General features: G+C 43.3%; 1 protein-coding gene across 1 annotated transcript in view; it reads right to left on the bottom strand.

Moving 5' to 3' along the window:
• LOC111875488 (proteoglycan Cow) overlaps window positions 1-19,330 on the bottom strand; it is a 273,534-nt gene that overhangs the window by 114,615 nt on the left and 139,589 nt on the right. Inside the window, exon 3 of the mRNA XM_023871785.1 lies at window positions 644-746. Coding sequence (XP_023727553.1) covers window positions 644-746 — 103 coding nt within the window. The remainder of the gene's footprint in view (window positions 1-643; window positions 747-19,330) is intronic.

Genomic DNA, 19,330 nt, shown 5'->3' with positions numbered 1-19,330 from the left:
ATTAAATCCTTTCAAAATTCGTAAGGTTGCGGGATCGAATCCTGATGACGTAATTGATTTTTTCTATTTACCAATTCCTTCCAACCGCTCTATGGCCCTGGGTTCGACTCAGCCTCTAACAGAAATGAGTATCAGGAATATTCTTCGAAAATTCTTGTGGGTAAAGGGCGGCCGGCGCGTAAGGCTGACAACCTTACCGTCATCTATGAGCCGATTGTCTAGAAAATGTGGGAACCTCAACATCTCACAACCATGTGGGCCTCCAATGCCTGTTACAGGGATAGCTTTACTTTACTTTTTACTTACACTGCACTACATATTTCGGCCTACTCAGCCATCATCAGGCACATTGAAATCCGGAAGAACTTCTGTCACTTCTGCGCTACTGTGATCAGTGTCTTTATATTTACAATGTTTTTAAATGAAGTCAATGTAGTTCGTCGTTCTCCGCCACATGTCTTGCTTTCTTGGTATTCCTGTTTTCAATTAAGTAAGCAATATGGATGTTACGACTTGACTTCGTTTAAAAACATTGTAAATTCGAAAACACCGATCGGAGAATTGATTTTCTTTGAACTATTTTTCGCTTAACGAACGACTGTCGCATTTTTGTACTTAGGTCACATGTGTCTCTGGGACTTACCCATTCTTGTGCAGCTCCTTCTTGCTCACGCACACGGCAGTAAAAGCGTCCTCCAGAAGACACAGTTCCTTCTTCTTGCAGTTGAGAGGATGGCACAAATCACCTGCAGCACAAGAACACGCCATTATTGAGGCACTCTGGCCCTTCTTTCTCACCGCCTAGCCAGGCACATTAAGCGCCTCAAAAGGCACAGGGAAGGCACAAGGGTTAAAACTATAAAGCTGTTCCTGGTCTTAACTAATTAAAGGCGTGTGTGGCTGTGGATTTATAGATACACATTTTCTTGACCTCGGCACTAGTTGGAGACGAGCGATCAGCTTCACGCCCCGGCCACTTTACCCCCCTGGGAAAGAGCTGCTGGTACCCATTGGATAGGAGGATAGCTGGACCTCAGAGCCGGTCTGGATGGCGTGCAGAAGCGAAAATTCTTGATCCTACCGGGACTGGAACTCCCGACCCCTCGGTCGTCCAGCCCGTAGCCAGTCACTATCCGGCTCAGAGAGGGAAGGCATACAAGTAATAATGTTCAACACAAAAGAAAACGAAAGATTACAACGGAGATACTTGTAAAATACACAGCATCGTCAGCTGTGGCGAGATGAATGCCAGGCCTATGACATAACCTGGGTAGAATTTGGGGGACGGACAACCAAAGGACGACCGATCGAAACACTGGTGTAGCGGCCGTATTGCTCACAGTCTTGAAACACAGATCACGGAAGAACTGATAAATCGTCTTCTGCCATCCAACATTCGTAGTGGACTAGACAGTTATTTGAATGATTCATACAAATCTATTACGAGCAGTTCGATTTACTGGTCTCTGCGTTCATCCAGTTTCAGTCCGGCAGATTAATCTTTTTGGGTTCTGCGAAGGATAAACTGTACCTCAAGAAGAAAACAGGAAGCTACAGTTAACACAAGAGGGCATGGCAACAGCTGATTTACAGACGGATATAAGCCTATGTCGAGCTACAAACATGTCTTCCATCGAAATAATAGTTCTTTGTAAGACATGATCTGTTGATCTTGCAGCATTCGATTTATATTTTTAAATTTAAGGTATGTAATTATTTTTATGGGGATGAGATGGGCGGGATATGTGGCACGAATGGGGTAAAGATGAATACATATAGAATATTGGTGGGAAAGCCAGAAAAAATGAGACCACTGGGAAGACCAAAACGTAGGTGGGTGGATAATATTAAAACGGATCTTAGAAAGATAGGATGGGGTGGTATGGATTGGATTGATCTGGCTCAGAATATGGATCAGTGGAGGGCTCTTGTGAACACGCTAATGAACTCTCGGGTTCCATAAAAAGATGGGAAGCTCTTGAGTAGCTGCACAATTAGCGGCTTCTCAAGAAGGGCTCAGCTCCATAAGTGAGTGATTATTTTTATGGAAACTCTGTACATGAGCTGAGTCTCCCCCTACTCGTTAGAACGTGGCTTATCTTACCCACCTTCTCCCCTTGTAGAGTACCTGATACAGAAGGAGGAATGCGGATGAAAACAAAAACGACAGCAGTAAAATATGTAACCACACGACAAGCTGTACACGAGAATGTAACTGACGGTGCTGGGGGGGGGAGAGGCAGGAAGAAGAGGAAGAGAGGAAGAGAGAGAAGAGGCTGACATAAACCTACCCTCATTTGCACCTCGCTGATTTTGTTTCTGAGTAATACCAATATTGTGATGTGTGTTCGCATGACTGCTCTATTAACAACATACCGCACTAATGAACAGCGCTCTGTAATCTATTCCTGTGGTCGGAGGATATGAAAACTTATATATTTTAGGGGTTCTTTGTCGACTCTGTCGGAACTTCGAGCGATAGGTAAAGGTAAAGTTGTCTCTGTGGTTAACTAATTAAACACTGTGCCATGAAGGAGTATGGGGGAGTGGATGTATACATCCATATTTCTTTTACTTCGGCACTAGTTAGAGGTGAGTGGTTAGTTTCACGCCCCGGCCGCTTTACTCCCGGGGAAAGAGGCCTCGGTACCTATTGGATGGGAGGTTGGGTGGCCCCCAGAGCCGGCCTAGAAGACGTGGAGAGGTGAAAATTCTTGACCCCCCGCGGGACTCGAACTCCGACCCCTCGGTCGTCCAGCCCGTAACCAGTCGCTATACCGACTGAGCTATCCTGGCTCATCGAGTGATAGGACGATTAGTAAATAATTAATTGAGAATGAGGTGGAAGGAAATGGTTACGGACTAATTTAAGGCACTATCCCGATATTTGCCTGCAGGAATTTACAAAGAAAGTCAGTATGACAGGTTTCCGGGCCGAGAACTGAACTCAGGACCTCCATAATATGGAGCAGGAGTACTGTTCTGAATGTGTGAACTAGTGAAACTTACAGAACAGTGACAGATCAGTTACAGAAGGACGATAACCGCGTGAACCAAATGAATTTTTGTAAACAGGTAAAAGCTCAAAGGAGTTTGGCGAGTGCCGATGGCGAGCGTACTGGACAACCATGACTCTAACACGTGTTAAGCTCAAGAAGCAATTCATAAACGCATTCGGAACAACAAAATTAATGTGCATTTATGAAACTTCGTCTGAAATGAATATCAGCAACGGGATGAAACGGCGGAAGAATGACTCAGGGTCCATACATTTTATTCTGCTGGAATGAGAAAAAATTTATGGGCCGTTTGACAAAATGAAAAGCTGGGCAACTATGCAGTAAAACTACACATGTCTATTCTCCCGAAATGAATGCTATTTTATATGCAACAAACAAAACTTCGATATAACAATAAAATTGGCAATTCTTTTATTCACTGGGAGTAGTGAAGTAGAATAGAAAACTGAAAGCCGAAATGAAGATAATGAGAGAGGCAAGGAAGAGGGACACAAGTAGTTAAAGGAAAGAGGAAGGTAAAAATAAGCTATCCCTGTACCAGGCCGTGAAGGCCCATAGGGTTGTGAGACGTCGAGGCTCTCACATTTTCTAGACAATCGGCTCACAGATGGCGGTAAGGCTGTCAGCCTTACGCGCCAGCCGCCCTTTACCCCCCAGGAAGATTCCTGGTACTCATTTCTGCTAGAAGCTGAGTCGACCGCAGGGCCATAGGGCGCCTGGAAGAATTAGTTAAACTGAGAAAAAGAAAGCCACCTCATCGGGACTCGAACACGCGACCTTCCGCCTTGTAGCACAGTGCCTCAACCAACAACACTACCGCATGCCCCCAGAAGGAAAGAAAAAGGAATATAGGGAAGATATGGGAATAGCTGCACAGAGGACGAACGCAGTACCGCTCACAAGTGCAGCATGTAGTAACCCCCATGCTTTATGCAAGCCTAGTGACACAATAGAGAGCTCGGAACAGCACTCGAGTGGTCAGCGTCGACTCCCGCCGATCGGTTGTTATTGCTATGCGCTACTTGCATGAAACGTATAAAATGAATACACAATGCGGAGATACGCGTGTGTATCCACAGGGCTGATTCGCAAAACAACTTAAAAATATTTCAGTGAAACTGCTGAACGAATTTCATATTGGTCAGCATCGAATTACAGTAACTTTTACCCCACACAATGAATGGGGGAGAAGAATGCATATATATTATATTGGTGGGAAAGCCAGAAGGAAAGAGACCACTGGGAAGACCAAAGTGTAGGTGGGTGGACAATATTAAAATGGATCTCAGAGAGGTAGGATGGGATAGCATAGATTGGATTGATCTGGTTCAGGATAGGAATCGCTGGAGGGCTCTTGTGAACACGGTAGTGAACCTTCGGGTTCCATAAAATCCTGGGAAGTTCTTGAATAGCTGCACAATTGGCAGCCTCTCAAGAAGGGCTCAGCTCCATGAGTGAGTGAGTTTACCTCACAAAGCACAAGTTGGACGCTAGATTCCTTTTCCACGGTCCATCACACAGAAACTAACTACTTACCCACCCACTTGCTTACGTACCTACCTACCTATCTTCGTTCCTGTTTCTCTACTTGGTGCACATGACATCCGGGAAACGTATTGTTTCACTTCAGTTTCTTAATCTTAGACGATTGGTAGGGTTCACTGAACGAGGCCGCTACTTACACAGGGCAACGCATAGAAAGTCCATGATCCCAGCGTTGAAGTGAGCGTAGATACGTATTTTCATGCCTTGGCCCGCGCGGCGATTCCGGTCGGCTCACGCAGAAACAGAGAGATTAAAAAGCTTACCAATAAACAAGGTCTGAAATTCTATATTTTTACATTTTTCGATATAGTGCATATTGAAAAAAATTACAATAAAAAAAATGTTAGGCTTCTGTTAATTGCAACAGAAAGGGTGGGGCGTACGGTCGCACTTGCGTCACGGCCGATAATGGTCTATTGTCCGCCCCACGTCATTTATCACATCAGGAACGCTGCAACCTGAACTCAGAATAAAGTAGTTTAATTAACTAATTAATTCATTCATACAGTGGTTATATATATACAGGGTGTCTGGATGAAAGGTATCCAAGATAAAATTGTTATATTTGGGAAAGCTTTCATTAGACGCATTTATGGGTTACACCACTACAAAAGTAAACTATCAAAGTCTTTTTTCTGAGTATAAAAACTTTATCAATAAATTTCAACGTGGGCTCCCTTGGTGGCACGCCAAATATCCAGATGATCCATCATGTTTGGTGTTACCATAGCCAAAGCGTCCCTTATGCGGACTTTCAGGTGTTGCAGGTCATCGATCTTAACCTGGTATACAATGTTCTTCACATAACCCCACAAGAAAGAATTCAGTGGAGTTAAATCTGGCGACCCAGGAGGCCAAGCGATTGATCCAGTTCTGCCGATCTATCTCCCAGTCATCACTCTGCCCAAGTGATTCCTAACATGGTGGCAGAAATGTGGCTGCGCATGCGCGTAAGCCGGGCATGGGAAAAAAAAAAACTGGATGACATGAACCGGATACGTGTAGACAATTACTTTCCGAGATATAAATGTTTTATTTTGGATTCCGGACATACAGTGCCTACTGAATTTATTGAACCCTTGTACATGTTATATATGTTTTTGTATATGTTGTATATGTTAAATGCAATTCAATGTTTAGCAAGCTGATTTAATAACGCCATCGGCAACAGGAAATAGGAACAATCCGGTGTAAATTTATTTCAGTTTAAATTTGCTCCCGTTAAGCATTAATTACCCCGGATCGGCCGTAAATGAACGGTAATGTATTATGATTTAAAATATTTATAAGTTATTTTATAGCGCGGTTTAATAATTCAAATTAGAATTTTGTTAATAAAATTCAATACGGCGAGGAAACAGAATGTAGTATAGTAGCAGATCAAAGCTCAGTTCGGCCACGTATTTCTGAGCTCCAAAAATCAACTTCTCAAGATACAGTGATGGGGATTTTGACTTCACTTTAAAATAGTATGCTGTGGCGTAGTTGGTTGAGGCACTATTCTAAAAGTCGGAAGGTCGCGGATTCCATTAACGATGAGGTCACTGTATTTATTAATTTAACTAACCCTTCCAGCAAAACTATGGCCCTGGGTTCGACTCAGCCTCAAACAGAAATGAGTACCAGGAAACTTCCTGGGATGTAAAAGGCGGCCGGCGCGTAAGACTGACAACCTTGCCGCTATCTGATCTGTGAGCCGATTTTCTAGAAAATATGGGAACTTCGACGTCTCACAACCCTATGGGCCTCCATGGCCCGTTACAGGGATACCTTTGCCCTTTTACCTTTAAAATAACATGCGGCCACAGCCTTCTTACTTCATCGACTTGTATTTTCTTTCTCTGTACTTTATTTCACGACGCTGTCAGTTTCTCGGACTCCGTAACCTCAAATGGTGTGACTACAGAGCGGTACGGGCACTCCGACTTGTCTGGTAACTTTTCATTTCATGCTGGGTCGAAGGATACGAAATAGTATTAAACGCTTCGTCAATCTGCGGGGAACTTTAGGATTATCAAGAATTATATCGGTATCTTCTGTGTAATGTATCTAAATTAACATCCACAATAAGCGTACAGAACACAGTCCTCTTTGGGAAGATTTTAATCACTCTGGCAGTCAAGGAATATTACGTACGTATTTTACAGGACCGAGCACTTCATTCACATGCTGGCAAGAATCTGCCATTAGACCCTACAATGAGCCACTTCAATCCACCCCACACTTACACATCCCTTTCCTTTAAGATTAATTCCAATAATTCCTCTCATTTATGCCAATGTCTCTGTTGTGGAGTGAAGGACAACCCCCGGTAATATGTTAACAGCGTATTAACTTTTTTGTATTTTTGGGAAAAATACTGGTTGGAATAGATTTAGTCTTGGGGGAAATACTTGTAAGCTGTACGAAAGCGGATGTAAGAAGGTTAAACAACTTAAAGGAATTTCTGCGTACTTAGACGGACATTGGCTTGCCATGCGGGAATGTCCAGTCAGCAGAATGACACTGAAGGTACCTCAAAATGGTAACTTTGCAGAAGCTACACTTGAGCAAGATGGGGGGAACGTTGCAGGTAAAAGTGTTAGCGAAATGGTCTAGCAGTAGAAGGGGGTGTGTCCCTTTAGGATCCCAGCCAACGAGATCACCCACCTTGGGATAAGACGTCATTGGAAGCGGACTTACACCCCCCGGGAAAGTAATGAGTTAGCATGAATAAAGGCATATAACCCGGAGAGCAAATTATTATGGGGATTATTCAAACAGTAATTTTGGCCAATTGCGGCCGTAGGCCATGTCAGAATGGGCACCGACTCGACACCCGGCAACGCCATCCGTCTGCAGACTCAACGCAAAGTAAGTGGAAACTACTCTTATCGCCATGCTTGGTAATTGTAATATTATTAAAGTGTAACTCCTCCAATGGGACTTGAGTTAGGAACGTTACAAAAGTGTACAGGGCGTAAGAGTGATCCAACTGAGAGATGCAGAGGTAGCCAAGTGTAATGTGTAACCCGACACCAGTCGGCTCTTTCATTGTGATAGTACCAAAATGTGTATAACTGTATATTGATTGTGTTTATACTAATATAGGGTAGCATAGGGTGAGGATGAGGGTTTCTGTGGTGATTTCCTCCCTTACCACATTTCGAACCTGCGCCCTCCAGCCAAGCCCGGTGAACAGTGAGCCCCTAGCCAATGAAGCAACGATGAGGAAGTAATTCAGTCGTTTCCTTAGTCCTACCCCTGTGACTGCAAGAGAGAAGGTGACAGTGGGGATACCTCCACGCCCCCATGTCACCACGGAATAACTGGTACCAGAACAGTGGTGGCATAACAGTGGAGACAGCGGTGGGATTACCAATCCACCCCTGTCGTAAGGACGTAAGGGCAGAACAGTCTCCATTCAGGGTTTCCTGACCAACTTTTGTAGCACTTCTTATTTCATCAAAAAGATCTATTCGTTCCTCCCACATTGCCCTCCTCGACTTTATGATTCTAACAGACCAATATCTGGCGAAACTTAAAAGTATTAAAATAACACTGCACTGATGAAGGTTCAGTACGCTGAACTGTTGTACACGCTGTCAAATATAACATTTTGGACACCAATATAAGAAGTACTAACATGATAACACATTTCAGAAGTGTAAGAGGATCATGGAGGAGAAATAAAACAAGAGCATTCGCTTTCCCTGTAACTATAAATTGGCTGTGCTGCAACGGAGTGAACCGCACATTATGACGGGTCTAAAGTCGCCATGACGAGGACCGTTTCTCCCGCGTTACGACAACAGTTTAAGAACTCGCTATGAGAAAATAATGACCTGCCTCCATGGGACGTGCAGTGCACGAGGAATGGTGCTACTGGTCTTTTCTCCTCAGGCAGGAAGTAACATGTCAAGGAAAAGCAAATGTCTCGCGATTACATCTCCACACAGGACTCGATATATACGTCTGTTCGAGCTGGCTCAAAATAGGGGGCAATGCAACAAGCAAACCAGCTGAAGTGACCTCTTTCACCGCCGCCTGGATGTCCAAACTGTTGCCACACAGCTATCTGAGACCGACAACTGCAATATTCTGGGACACCCCAAGTCTTCGTGCATCACGCCACGATAGCGTAGTCGGTATAGCGACTGGCTACGTGCTGGACGACGGAGAGCTCGAAGTTCGAGTCTCGGTAGGGCCAAGATTTTTCTCTTCTCCGCAGCATCCAGACCGGCTTTGAGGTCCACCCAACTTCCTATGCAATGGGTAACAGGGGCATTTCCCAGGGAGTAAAACGGCCAGGGCGTAAAGCTGACCACTCACCTCCAAAAGTTCCGAAGTCAAGAAAACATCTATACATCCATTCCCCCATACGTCTTCATTGCGTAGTGCTTAATTTGTTAAGCAAAAGTATAGCTTTATCTTTTTTACTTCACCCCATGCAGCACATTCTTTCTTCGCGGTCCGAGTTCAAATTAATTATGAAAATGTTTAGTCTGCATTCTCACATCCCCAAAATGGCAATGTGAACTCAATACTTAGAAGTTTATATCAGAAAAATAAATGAGGAACAGAATTGTCATTTAAACTTTTAAATATATATTACGTCTAACTGATCCTATCCTATTCCAGGGCCAACAGAACACGAATCACGGACTGCAGGCTGCACATCAACGGCGTAGTGTCTATTTTACTGATTCTACTAGAGTATGAAACTTCAGGCTGTGGTTCGGCCAAGACCTTCGAACAAACGCTTGAAAGCACATACAATAGAGCGACACTCGAATTTGTAATCCCTGGGTTCAGCCGGTACACGCCCGTGCGAGCCCTACATTGGGTAGCTACTGCGATCACGTGTTCTGCTACTGCGACACATCCTAAACATCGTGCTCAGGTAGACTGTTTTTATTCGGAAATGTCGCTTTCAAATCTCGGACCTGCGGACGGCTAACCCGATCTTCCTCCTTCACCCCTCGTCTCGTCCCGGAATATTACCAAATTAGGCCACAATTTCTTTCCAAATCCTATCATTTTAAGCTGTATAAGCTGAGTTACTGGCAACATCGTTAAATAAGCAATACGTACGTATCAAGGAACTCAAAACTTATTGAAGGGTCTTATAAAGGGTACAGTTAAAATACCGATTTTTGGCAGAAAGCTAGAATGACATGTACTCTATTTTTTATCGCTAGTGGGGTGGGACTAAGTACCTTGTACTGCGGCCACTTCTGGCCTATTTTACCAGCCCCAGATGATAGGTGAGAGTAATTGTGGAGCAATTGGTGGAATGAAGATTGGCAGGGAAACCGAAGTACTCAGAGACAAAACCTGCCCCAGCGCCACTTGGTCCACCACAAATCCCAATTGACCAGACCCGGGATCGAACCCGGGTGGCCGCGGTGGGAAGCCAGCGACTAACCTCTTGAGCTATGGAGCGGCCCTACGTGTACTCTTGTCCTCCTCCTAACAGTATGAAAACCTGGAAAAAGATGGAAAATGTAAAGGATTAGACCTCCCCCGCTTCGTCATTTTCTCGTTTACAAAAGGCTTATTTGTATTTGGTAGTGTTTTGGCTTGTTCTCTCATCCGTGCTATGGGCTTTCGTGTTCTCTCCTCTAAAGATATGCCATCAAAGAGCAACTTAATCTTCTGGGGTCTGTTTGCAATCATTCGCAGACAAACAGTCCCCCCTTCACAATTTCTCCGGACTTTCCTTCTTCCTTTACTCGAATATCTCTTTGTCTGGTTCCAGAGATACACACGAAGAACGCTGAATAACTAGTAACATCACGCATCACTAAACCAGACACAATGTATACAAGCAGGGCTGGATATGCGAAGAATATTCCCCTCATACTACTACCTTTTTTAGAAGGTAAAGCTACCCCTGCAACAGGCCGTGGAGGCCCATAGGTTTGTGAGACGTCGAGGTTCCCACATTTGTCAGACAACCGGTTCAGAGATGGCACCGCCCTTTACCCCCAGAAAGATTCCTGGTCGACCTCAGGGGCATAGTGCGGCTGGAAGTATTAGGCCAATTGAAAGAAACCCAATCACCTCATGGAGAATGGAACCCACGACCTTCCGGCTTGTACCTATTGTGTACAATATATTTATACACTATTTTCATCATTGTTATAGCCATAATTAGTACCGTCACAGACAAAGGATCTTGGTCTGTTCCATTCACAAGAATTAAACAGTTCCTTCCATCGTTTTGTTGCAAGTTCGTTGGCATTTTATATGCTTCGCTTTATGAGGCAGCAGCAACTCCGGGATTAGCTTCTTTCCAGAAGTTCCAGATATTTCTTTTGGCAATTTTGCTGTCGCTGTATTTACAGCCCTTCTCTTAATATCTTCATTGCGTTTCTGGTCGGTTATTCTGAGCCCTGTGATGGATCTGAGGAACGCATTTCTGAAGTTTCCGTTCTTCTCGAAGATTACGGTCTTCTGGGATGTGATAACATGTAAGCGGGTGGATATTTATCGACGTTTCGGTCAATACTTCTTCCTCCATCATAAATAGAGAAGAATACTCTACCATGAGGCTGGAAGATGTAATCATCCTTGCCACTGCCGAGAAACATCAAATCGTCCATTCTTCTCAACTTATCTCTCCTTAACGATCAGCACTGTGATCCCTATACGTTACATTATTTCAATTTTGTTCACCAGTTATCCTAGTAGCCGCATATCCTTAGTGCGTGATTTTGTCCACTATAAGCATACATAAAATTGGCATACCATTTCAAATTGACTATAAAATCCTGTATTGGTACACTATATATACAAACCAGTAAGTAAAGTAAACCTTCGATAATCTGGTTATAGTTATTCCGGATCGAAATATGAAAAATGCTGTTCAGAACTGACTACATACGTTAAATGACACATGGCACGGGTTCAAGTCCCGATGAGGTCATTGGATTTTTTCAGTTGACCTAATCCTTCCAGCCGCACTAGACCCTGGGGTTTACTCAGCCTCTAACAGAAGTGAGTACCAGGAATTAATTAAATAATTTTCCTGGGGAGTAAAGCGCGGCCGGCGCGTAGGGCTGACAACCTTACCGCCATCTTTGAGCCGAGTGTCTACATAATGTGGGACCCTCAACGTCTCACAACCCTATGGGCCTTCACGGCCTGTTACAGGGATAGCTTTACTTTTACTTTACTTTACTTACATGGCATTTAGGATGGCAGTGAGTCACTTGTCTGTTCAGAAAAAACTTGACAGTTTATTGAAATCTGCATTATTAAGTTCAAAAACAAGTAAAAGTTCTGAGTCTTCCATCGATGAAAAACTGTGTCGGTACTAGCAGTTCCACACAGAACATTCAACGTGTTAATGCGTGAATGCTACACGGCCTACGAGCGGTGTTACAGTAGTCTTAGAAGACAAAGTTTTCCATTACCCTGTACATTTTAATATTATCCTCCAATATATCCATAGATTTCTCAAGTGTTCCCCCCCTTCAGCTAAAGCTTCGTATAGATGTCTATGTCTCACAAGCATGATAGGCGTACGTGTCCTACTCAGTATTATATGCATTTCTCTGACCATACTAAAAACATCGCCTGGTGAAGGGTACTAATCTTGAAGCTCCTCAGTAACTTTGTTCCTTCTCTTTGATACCTTCTCTCTCCCTCATATTCAAATGTTCTCTTCGGCATTTTCTTCCCAGACACCATCCGATGCTTCTTTGCTTTTATTTTACACCCAATTTTATAAAATTGTGATTCAATTCCTTTGACGTTCTCAAATTCGAAATGAGCTGGATGTTATGAAAACTACTAAAAATTCTCTTTCTGCCGGAGCCACCGCATTCGACTTGTCAGTTTTCTTATATCCTTTGATGTCTTAAAATGATGGAATATAAGTTGAGTGTTTTCCGTTCAAACGCAATTCTAGAGTATCTGTGTGCTGCAGATAAACAAAGATGCTGCTTCTAGGAGGTTAAGGTTGCCGTCTCTAGAAAATGCGGGAAGGGGGGTAGGCAGTTTCTGCTACCTCAGCTGTCGAAAGGAGCTGCTTCTGTGTTCTTTGTGCGAAGTGCATACATTAACCGTAAGTGAATCTATATGCATTATATTCCTAACCACTCATCGAACCTCCACAGAATTTCATTTTTGATGGTTACGATCTAATATATAACCCAGACATTACATATAAATCAACTTCGTCTTTTCAGTTTCCCCCCAAAAAGCGGCTCGTCGTACTAAAACTGAGTTCTTGGATATACTTAAATGATAACTCGGGACGTAACTTTCACCTTAAACATTTTTTTCATTCATTCCATTTCATCAGTAATCTGTCATACGGCAGGTCCACAGTCTCTTCAAAAACAGTTCCTCCACTTAATGCGATCTAGAGCTTTCTCCTTCAAATAAAAATACCCTCTTCTGTCCCCAAGGTCATCCAGCATCTTCTTACGTCTTTTACCTCGTCTTCTGATCGCATGGTATCTCTGTTTTTGGAAAGAGACTATCCAGGAAGTACCCAGTATTGTAGTAGTAGAACCCAAAACATCCACATTACCAATACCAAAGCCGGACGCTCTGCCTGCTACCTGCCTCACGCTGGTTTCATGTATGGCTCATTCTTCAAACCTGAAGACAGAGGCGACATGTACCTCCGAAAAGTCGACTGACTTTCAACGGAGTAAACGGCATTATATCCAAGAAGAGAGAACTCATCTCAGACATTTCCATTCACCTTCTACCCTCACAACCCATCTTCTAAAGATCACCTTAACCATTCGAACCACGAGCAAAGCGGGAATATTTACTGCCCTTCCAGACAGCAGAGTAATGCTTTGTATTCCAGCTCCGACGGCAGTCATGACCACGTTTTAATTCTATGTTATTAACATTACAGTTTAGGAAGTAGGGCCACATCTTCATCTTCATCTTCATCATCATCTTCTTCTTCTTATGAACAATATTCAGTTCCTACTTAACAGAAAATCATTGCATCTACATTACACAACCCAGTCAGTTAACGCTGTTTAGGGAAACGATCGCTATTTCTTCTGAGCAACAGCATTTATTACTGCCCTGTGGTATCTCTACTGTGAAATATTACGATTTATGAAGGGTGAGGAATATAAAGAAAGCTACTGGAAATTATGTGTACTTCAAAGAAATGCACATCTCACAGTTCCCACCCTAAGTGGCCATGATGTTGCTGTTTCTTTACATTATAGAAAAATTGCCTTCACAAGGAGATCTATTAAAATACTATGGCCGATCATAGTGGCCATGCAGTCTAAGATATGAACTGTCTCCGCTCGCTCGAACGCTGGGATCGTGGGTTCGAATCCCACTCAAAGCATGGAGTCTGTGTGCGTTTCTTCTGTCTGTGTTGCTCTGTGCGTGGGTAGAGGCCTTGCGGGGGGCTGATCCCCCGTCCAAGGAGACTTATCGACTGTGTATAGGATCAGGAAATACAAAAGGAGACCAAGGCCCAACAAAGGGCTGCAAAGGCATAATAATAGTTATAACACAATAATAATTTTTGGATCCCATACTAAGTTGCGCTAGTTCTGCTCCCACCTCATAAATTCGTGCGTTCACCATGCTGTTATTACCTATTATAAGAAATAAAAAGCGCGAGATTGGAGCCATACCTCCACTACCCTATATGTCTTCGTGGCACAGCGCTTAATTACTTAAGTACGAGGATAACTTTATTTGTACCTTTCAGAAAGCGCGAGATTGGGGTACCGTCTCCCAAATTACATACCAAATTTCGTTAAAATAAGTGAACCGGTTCAACATTAGAAAGCAGGGACACAAGACACAGCCATAACATAGACTCCGGGGCCTAATTTTCCTCCTTGAGAAAGAAAAGTGAGCAAAAACGGGAACACTGTGACACCTGAACAGGAAAATTACCTTCCGCTAGATAAACGGGACCACAGCAGGTTTCAAGATCTGATCATCACCAAAATGGGCTGAAAAGGTAACCCGAGAGAGGCTGTAGTCAAAGAACCACCCACACTCACCCACACTCACCCACACTCCTGGAGCTGAGCCCCTCTTGAGAAGCTGCACAATGTGCGGATACTTAAGAACTTCCCAGCATTTTATGGGACCCGCAGGTTCATTACCGTGCTCACAAGAGCCTTCCACCGATCCCGAACCTTAGCCAGATCAATCCAATCCATCACATTCTATCTAAGATCCATTTTAATATTGTCCACCAACCTAAGTCTTGGTGTTCCCAGTTGTCTCTTTCCTTCTGGCTTTCCCACCAATATTCTATATGCACCCATCTTCTGCCACATTCGTGCTACATGCCCTGCCGATCTCATCCTCTTTCACTTGATCGTTCTAATCATACTTGGAGAAGAGTACAAGTTATGAAGCTCATCATTATCTCAGCCTCACCCAACCCACAGAAAGTAAAAATAGTGTCTCTCCTGAATACGGTGGTCATCAGTACTTACTTGTTGAAACCAGACCGAAACGTTGAAGTCCCAACGATACTACAGCAAACACGGAGATAAAAACGTGTAATTCTGGACGTACTGCTTTCATCGACACTATGTAACTGAATGTTTTCTTCAGTGACTGCAAAAGCAGGGAATACAGAGCGTAACTAAATCCAGTCCTGTTTTGCTTTACAGCAACTTTAGGCAGTAGAACAAAACTCGATACAGCAACAGTGCTATAGGGATACAGTTCCCACAAACTGTAGCAACTGCTCACGACTTTCTCAATCTGTAACCATCAGAAGGCGTGTCGTGATAGAGAGCGAGGGGGGGGGGGCAAAGCGAGTAACCGTGTGCTTTAATTATTAATCTCAGTACCGCTTTTTGCCTTTTCAGCTTCATCTTATTTCCGTTTCAGACGAAGCAGACAGAAACAGAAATGGAACACGGCAAGTGCTTCTTGATTCTGCTTTTGTTCGCTTTTGTTTTCATCTCCTTCCTTCTAAAATGTTACCATCCTCAACTAACTCCTTTCGCTAATTTATTCACAGGAATTTTCGCTTCTACGGTTTTCGTTCTTCCTCATTCTCCTTTACTTACACATTCGTGCTTTTACTGAACTTAAAGTGGGCCAAGGAAATCAAAATGGAAGGAAATGGCGATTTCAGTACTGCAACAATGGTTTATGTACAACAATAAATTTTGTATAAAGGACACTTGTTTAACTAACGAAAAGAGCGCTCAAGAAATGGTACAAAGGTGAATTTGTCTATCTGCTTAATTATGCGCAATGCCATGAACACGTATGGAGGAATGGAGGTATAGCTCCACCATTCTTGACCTCGGCAGTAGATGGAGGTGGGCGGTCGGCTTCACTCGCCGGCCACTTTATCTTGGAGGAAACAGCCCTCGATACCAATTGGAAGCAGGCTTCGTGGTCCCAAAACCGGTCTGGAGAGAAAAGAAATCTCTTGCCCTTACCAGGAAAGGAACCTGGGCCGTCCAGTCCATATCCCGTCGCTATACCAAGTTATATATCTCTGCTCATGGTGCAGATGAGATCATAACATTAGAACGCATCTTAAGTAAAGAGGGTGGGGGGTTGGGGACAGATTTAGCTGGCTCAAAATGAGGTTCAGTGACTGGTTCTTGTGAACATGATAACGAACCTTCCTGTTCCATAAAAAACGCAGAATTTCTTTGTCGGCTGTGTATTAGCTTCTAAAGGAATACTCTGCCGGTCACGGTAGCCGAGCGGTCTAAAGCATGCAGNAATCCCACTCAGGGCATGGATGTTTAGTTTGTGTGTGTGCGTTTTTCTGTGTTTGTCTACAGGTAGAGGCCTTGCGACGAGCTGATCACCCGCCCAAGGAGTCCTACCGTATGTGTAAGATCTAGAAAAACCGAAGTGAACGGAGTTCATGGAGGTAGGCCTAGGCCCACTGGGGCTGTAGTGCCAAGAAAGAAAGAAAAAGAGAAAGGAAAAAAAGGAATACTCTAGCTCGTGGAGTTAGGGATGTTATACGTACATGCACCAGGCAACATCCTTCAGTGTCACATAAGGAACGGTTTCCCTTGTTCCTCTGTAGCTCAGGTACTTCTGTTTCATATTCCTGAGATCCACGGCTTGGTTCTCGAAACACGACCGAATATCTCAAATGGATTTATCCATGGTTTCGTTCAGTCTGTCCAGGCGAATGCTGAGGTGCTTACTTAAACGCAAGCCAAGAACCTCTTGACTTCTTTAAAAAATTCATTGTTCACAATAGTCCTCATCCTCACGTGCGATGCTATGCACTTGACATATCAGCGTAAAAGAAACAATGAAACTACAAACTGACTTAGGCCTACGCTGTAAGAAACTACTGTACTCCATTCTTTCTTCCATGGCCCCAATGCACAATGCATGTGTTCCTGCTTCTTTACTTTCCTCAAAACGTTTTTACTCGTACATTGTACCATACACTATCTTTGCAAATTTACACTTCTCTGTGATCTTCAAGCTTATTAATTACAAATATATTTCAATTCCTGCCGATCACAGTGGCCGCGCGATCTAAGGCATGGACTGCCTTCGGTTGCTCGAATGCTGGAACCGTAGATTTGAATCATACTCAAGGCATGAATGTCTGTAATGTGTGCATTTATTCTGTGTCTGTGTTGTGCACGCAATACACTACCAACAGCAAATCTGTCCAGACCTTGCAAGTAATGAAAACAAGAGGGGAGCAAATAACAGCTGTAACAGTTGATTCTTGGCTTAAGATGAGCGGTACTTGAAAACCCGGTTACAAGTGAACCATTTTTCAAGACGGTAAATGCAATCAGATTGTGTTGACAAAGACATTGAAATATTTAACGTTTTAAATAAATATCACAGTGTCCTACATGTTACATTATGCATTCTATTGTGATTCTTGAGCACACAAACTCCGACAGAATGGCTCAGAATGGGCATTCGATGGCCTCTCGTTTGCTTTGCTTGACAGAGAACATTCTTGTTAAATACGTGCAGTTGAATCGCAGTTTCCGACCCATCAACGACAAGTGTAAAAATAGGAGTGACATTTAAGAAATAAAAGTTTAGACCTACAAATCGAAAGACTAAAGAGAATTTGGAGGAAAATACTTCCACGCGTTTCTCAGTTCCTCAGCATTCGTGTACCTCACTACTAGAGGACCGGACACTATACTGCTTCAACATTATTCTTNTCAGAATGGGCATTCGATGGCCTCTCGTTTGCTTTGCTTGACAGAGAACATTCTTGTTAAATACGTGCAGTTGAATCGCAGTTTCCGACCCATCAACGACAAGTGTAAAAATAGGAGTGACATTTAATAAATAAAAGTTTAGACCTACAAATCGAAAGACTAAAGAGAATTTGGAGGAAAATACTTCCACGCGTTTCTCAGTTCCTCAGCATTCGTGTACCTCACTACTAGAGGACCGGACACTATACTGCTTCAACATTATTCTTCAATTAATAACTCCGTGGCTTTAGTCTGCAAGCGAATTATACCGACCGAGCGACCGCCGCTTGCCGGCGAAGTTAGTGCCAATCAATAACGCCTTTAAATAACTCTGCATCAATTGCACTGTTAGTTAGCAGGAAAGAAAATGTCGACTATAAACTACAATTCAGTAGACAGCACACTNGACCTACAAATCGAAAGACTAAAGAGAATTTGGAGGAAAATACTTCTACGCGTTTCTCAGTTCCTCAGCAATCGTGTACCTCACTACTAGAGAACCGGACACTATACTGCTTCAACATTATTCTTCAATTAATAACTCTGTGGCTTTAGTCTGCAAGCGAATTATACCGACCGAGCGACGGCCTCTTGCCGGCGAAGTTAGTGCCAATTAATAACGCGTTTTAATAACTCTGCATCAATTGCACTGTTAGTTAGCAGGAAAGAAGATGTCGACTATAAACTACAATTCAGTAGACAGCACACTAGGAAAGAAGTACACAAAGCCTGCCTACTGGTACACATATGTAGCTCGCACTAAACACCATGCTGCAATATAAAATGGTACCCATTGTAATCAGTTCATTATTTCTTAAACATTACGATCTTTAACCCTTTGAGTTCCAGTGGTTACTATAGGTTTCGCTTCAAAGAACCGGGATAGCGTAGTCGGTATAGCGACTGGCTAAGGCAGGACGACCGAGGGGTCGGAGATCGATTCCCGGTAGGGTCAAGAATTTTCTCCACGTCGTCCAGACCGGCTCTGGGGTCCTCCCAACCTCCTACCAAATGGGTACCGGGGATAAAGCGTCCGGGGCTTGAAGCTGACCACTCACCTCCAACTAGTGCTGATGTCAAGAAAATGTCGATGTATATATCCGTTCCCCCATACGCCTTCATGGCGTAGTGCTTCATTAGTTAAGCACAGGAACAAGTCTACCTTTACCGTTTATCAACTGCTAAAACTCTGCATTCTGCTCACAGCTTGTGCTTGTGTGTTTCGTACGGTCTCACGATAATCGAATGTTTTCTTAAACACCATTAACTGGTTGTTTTTTTAGTGGAGACGTAATGTGTTTCTTGTGCGGCAGAAATTGAATTTGGATTGGAAATCTTGACAGGTGCACAACAGTCCGCGAACTGCACATGTCTTTCAAAATTCCTTACGTGTATGGCTACATACACGTAATTGTTGTAATTGTTGTTGTATTTGTTGCAGTTGTTTGTATCTCTCTGTAATTGTTGTAGTTGTTAATCGTATTTGGTTTGTATTCACTGTGGTAGGATGTCCTTATTGTTGTGTTTTGTGTATTGTGTTTTGTTTGAACGTGTTGTCACTTAGTGTAATGTGTGTTACTTGTCTGTTGTGTC

Source organism: Cryptotermes secundus, unplaced genomic scaffold (genome assembly GCF_002891405.2).
Source record: "Cryptotermes secundus unplaced genomic scaffold, Csec_1.0 scaffold358, whole genome shotgun sequence".
In the NCBI taxonomy this organism is placed as follows: Eukaryota; Metazoa; Arthropoda; class Insecta; order Blattodea; family Kalotermitidae; genus Cryptotermes; species Cryptotermes secundus.
The sequence above is the reverse complement of the archived record's forward strand: the minus strand, read 5'-3'. Positions and strand labels throughout refer to the sequence as shown.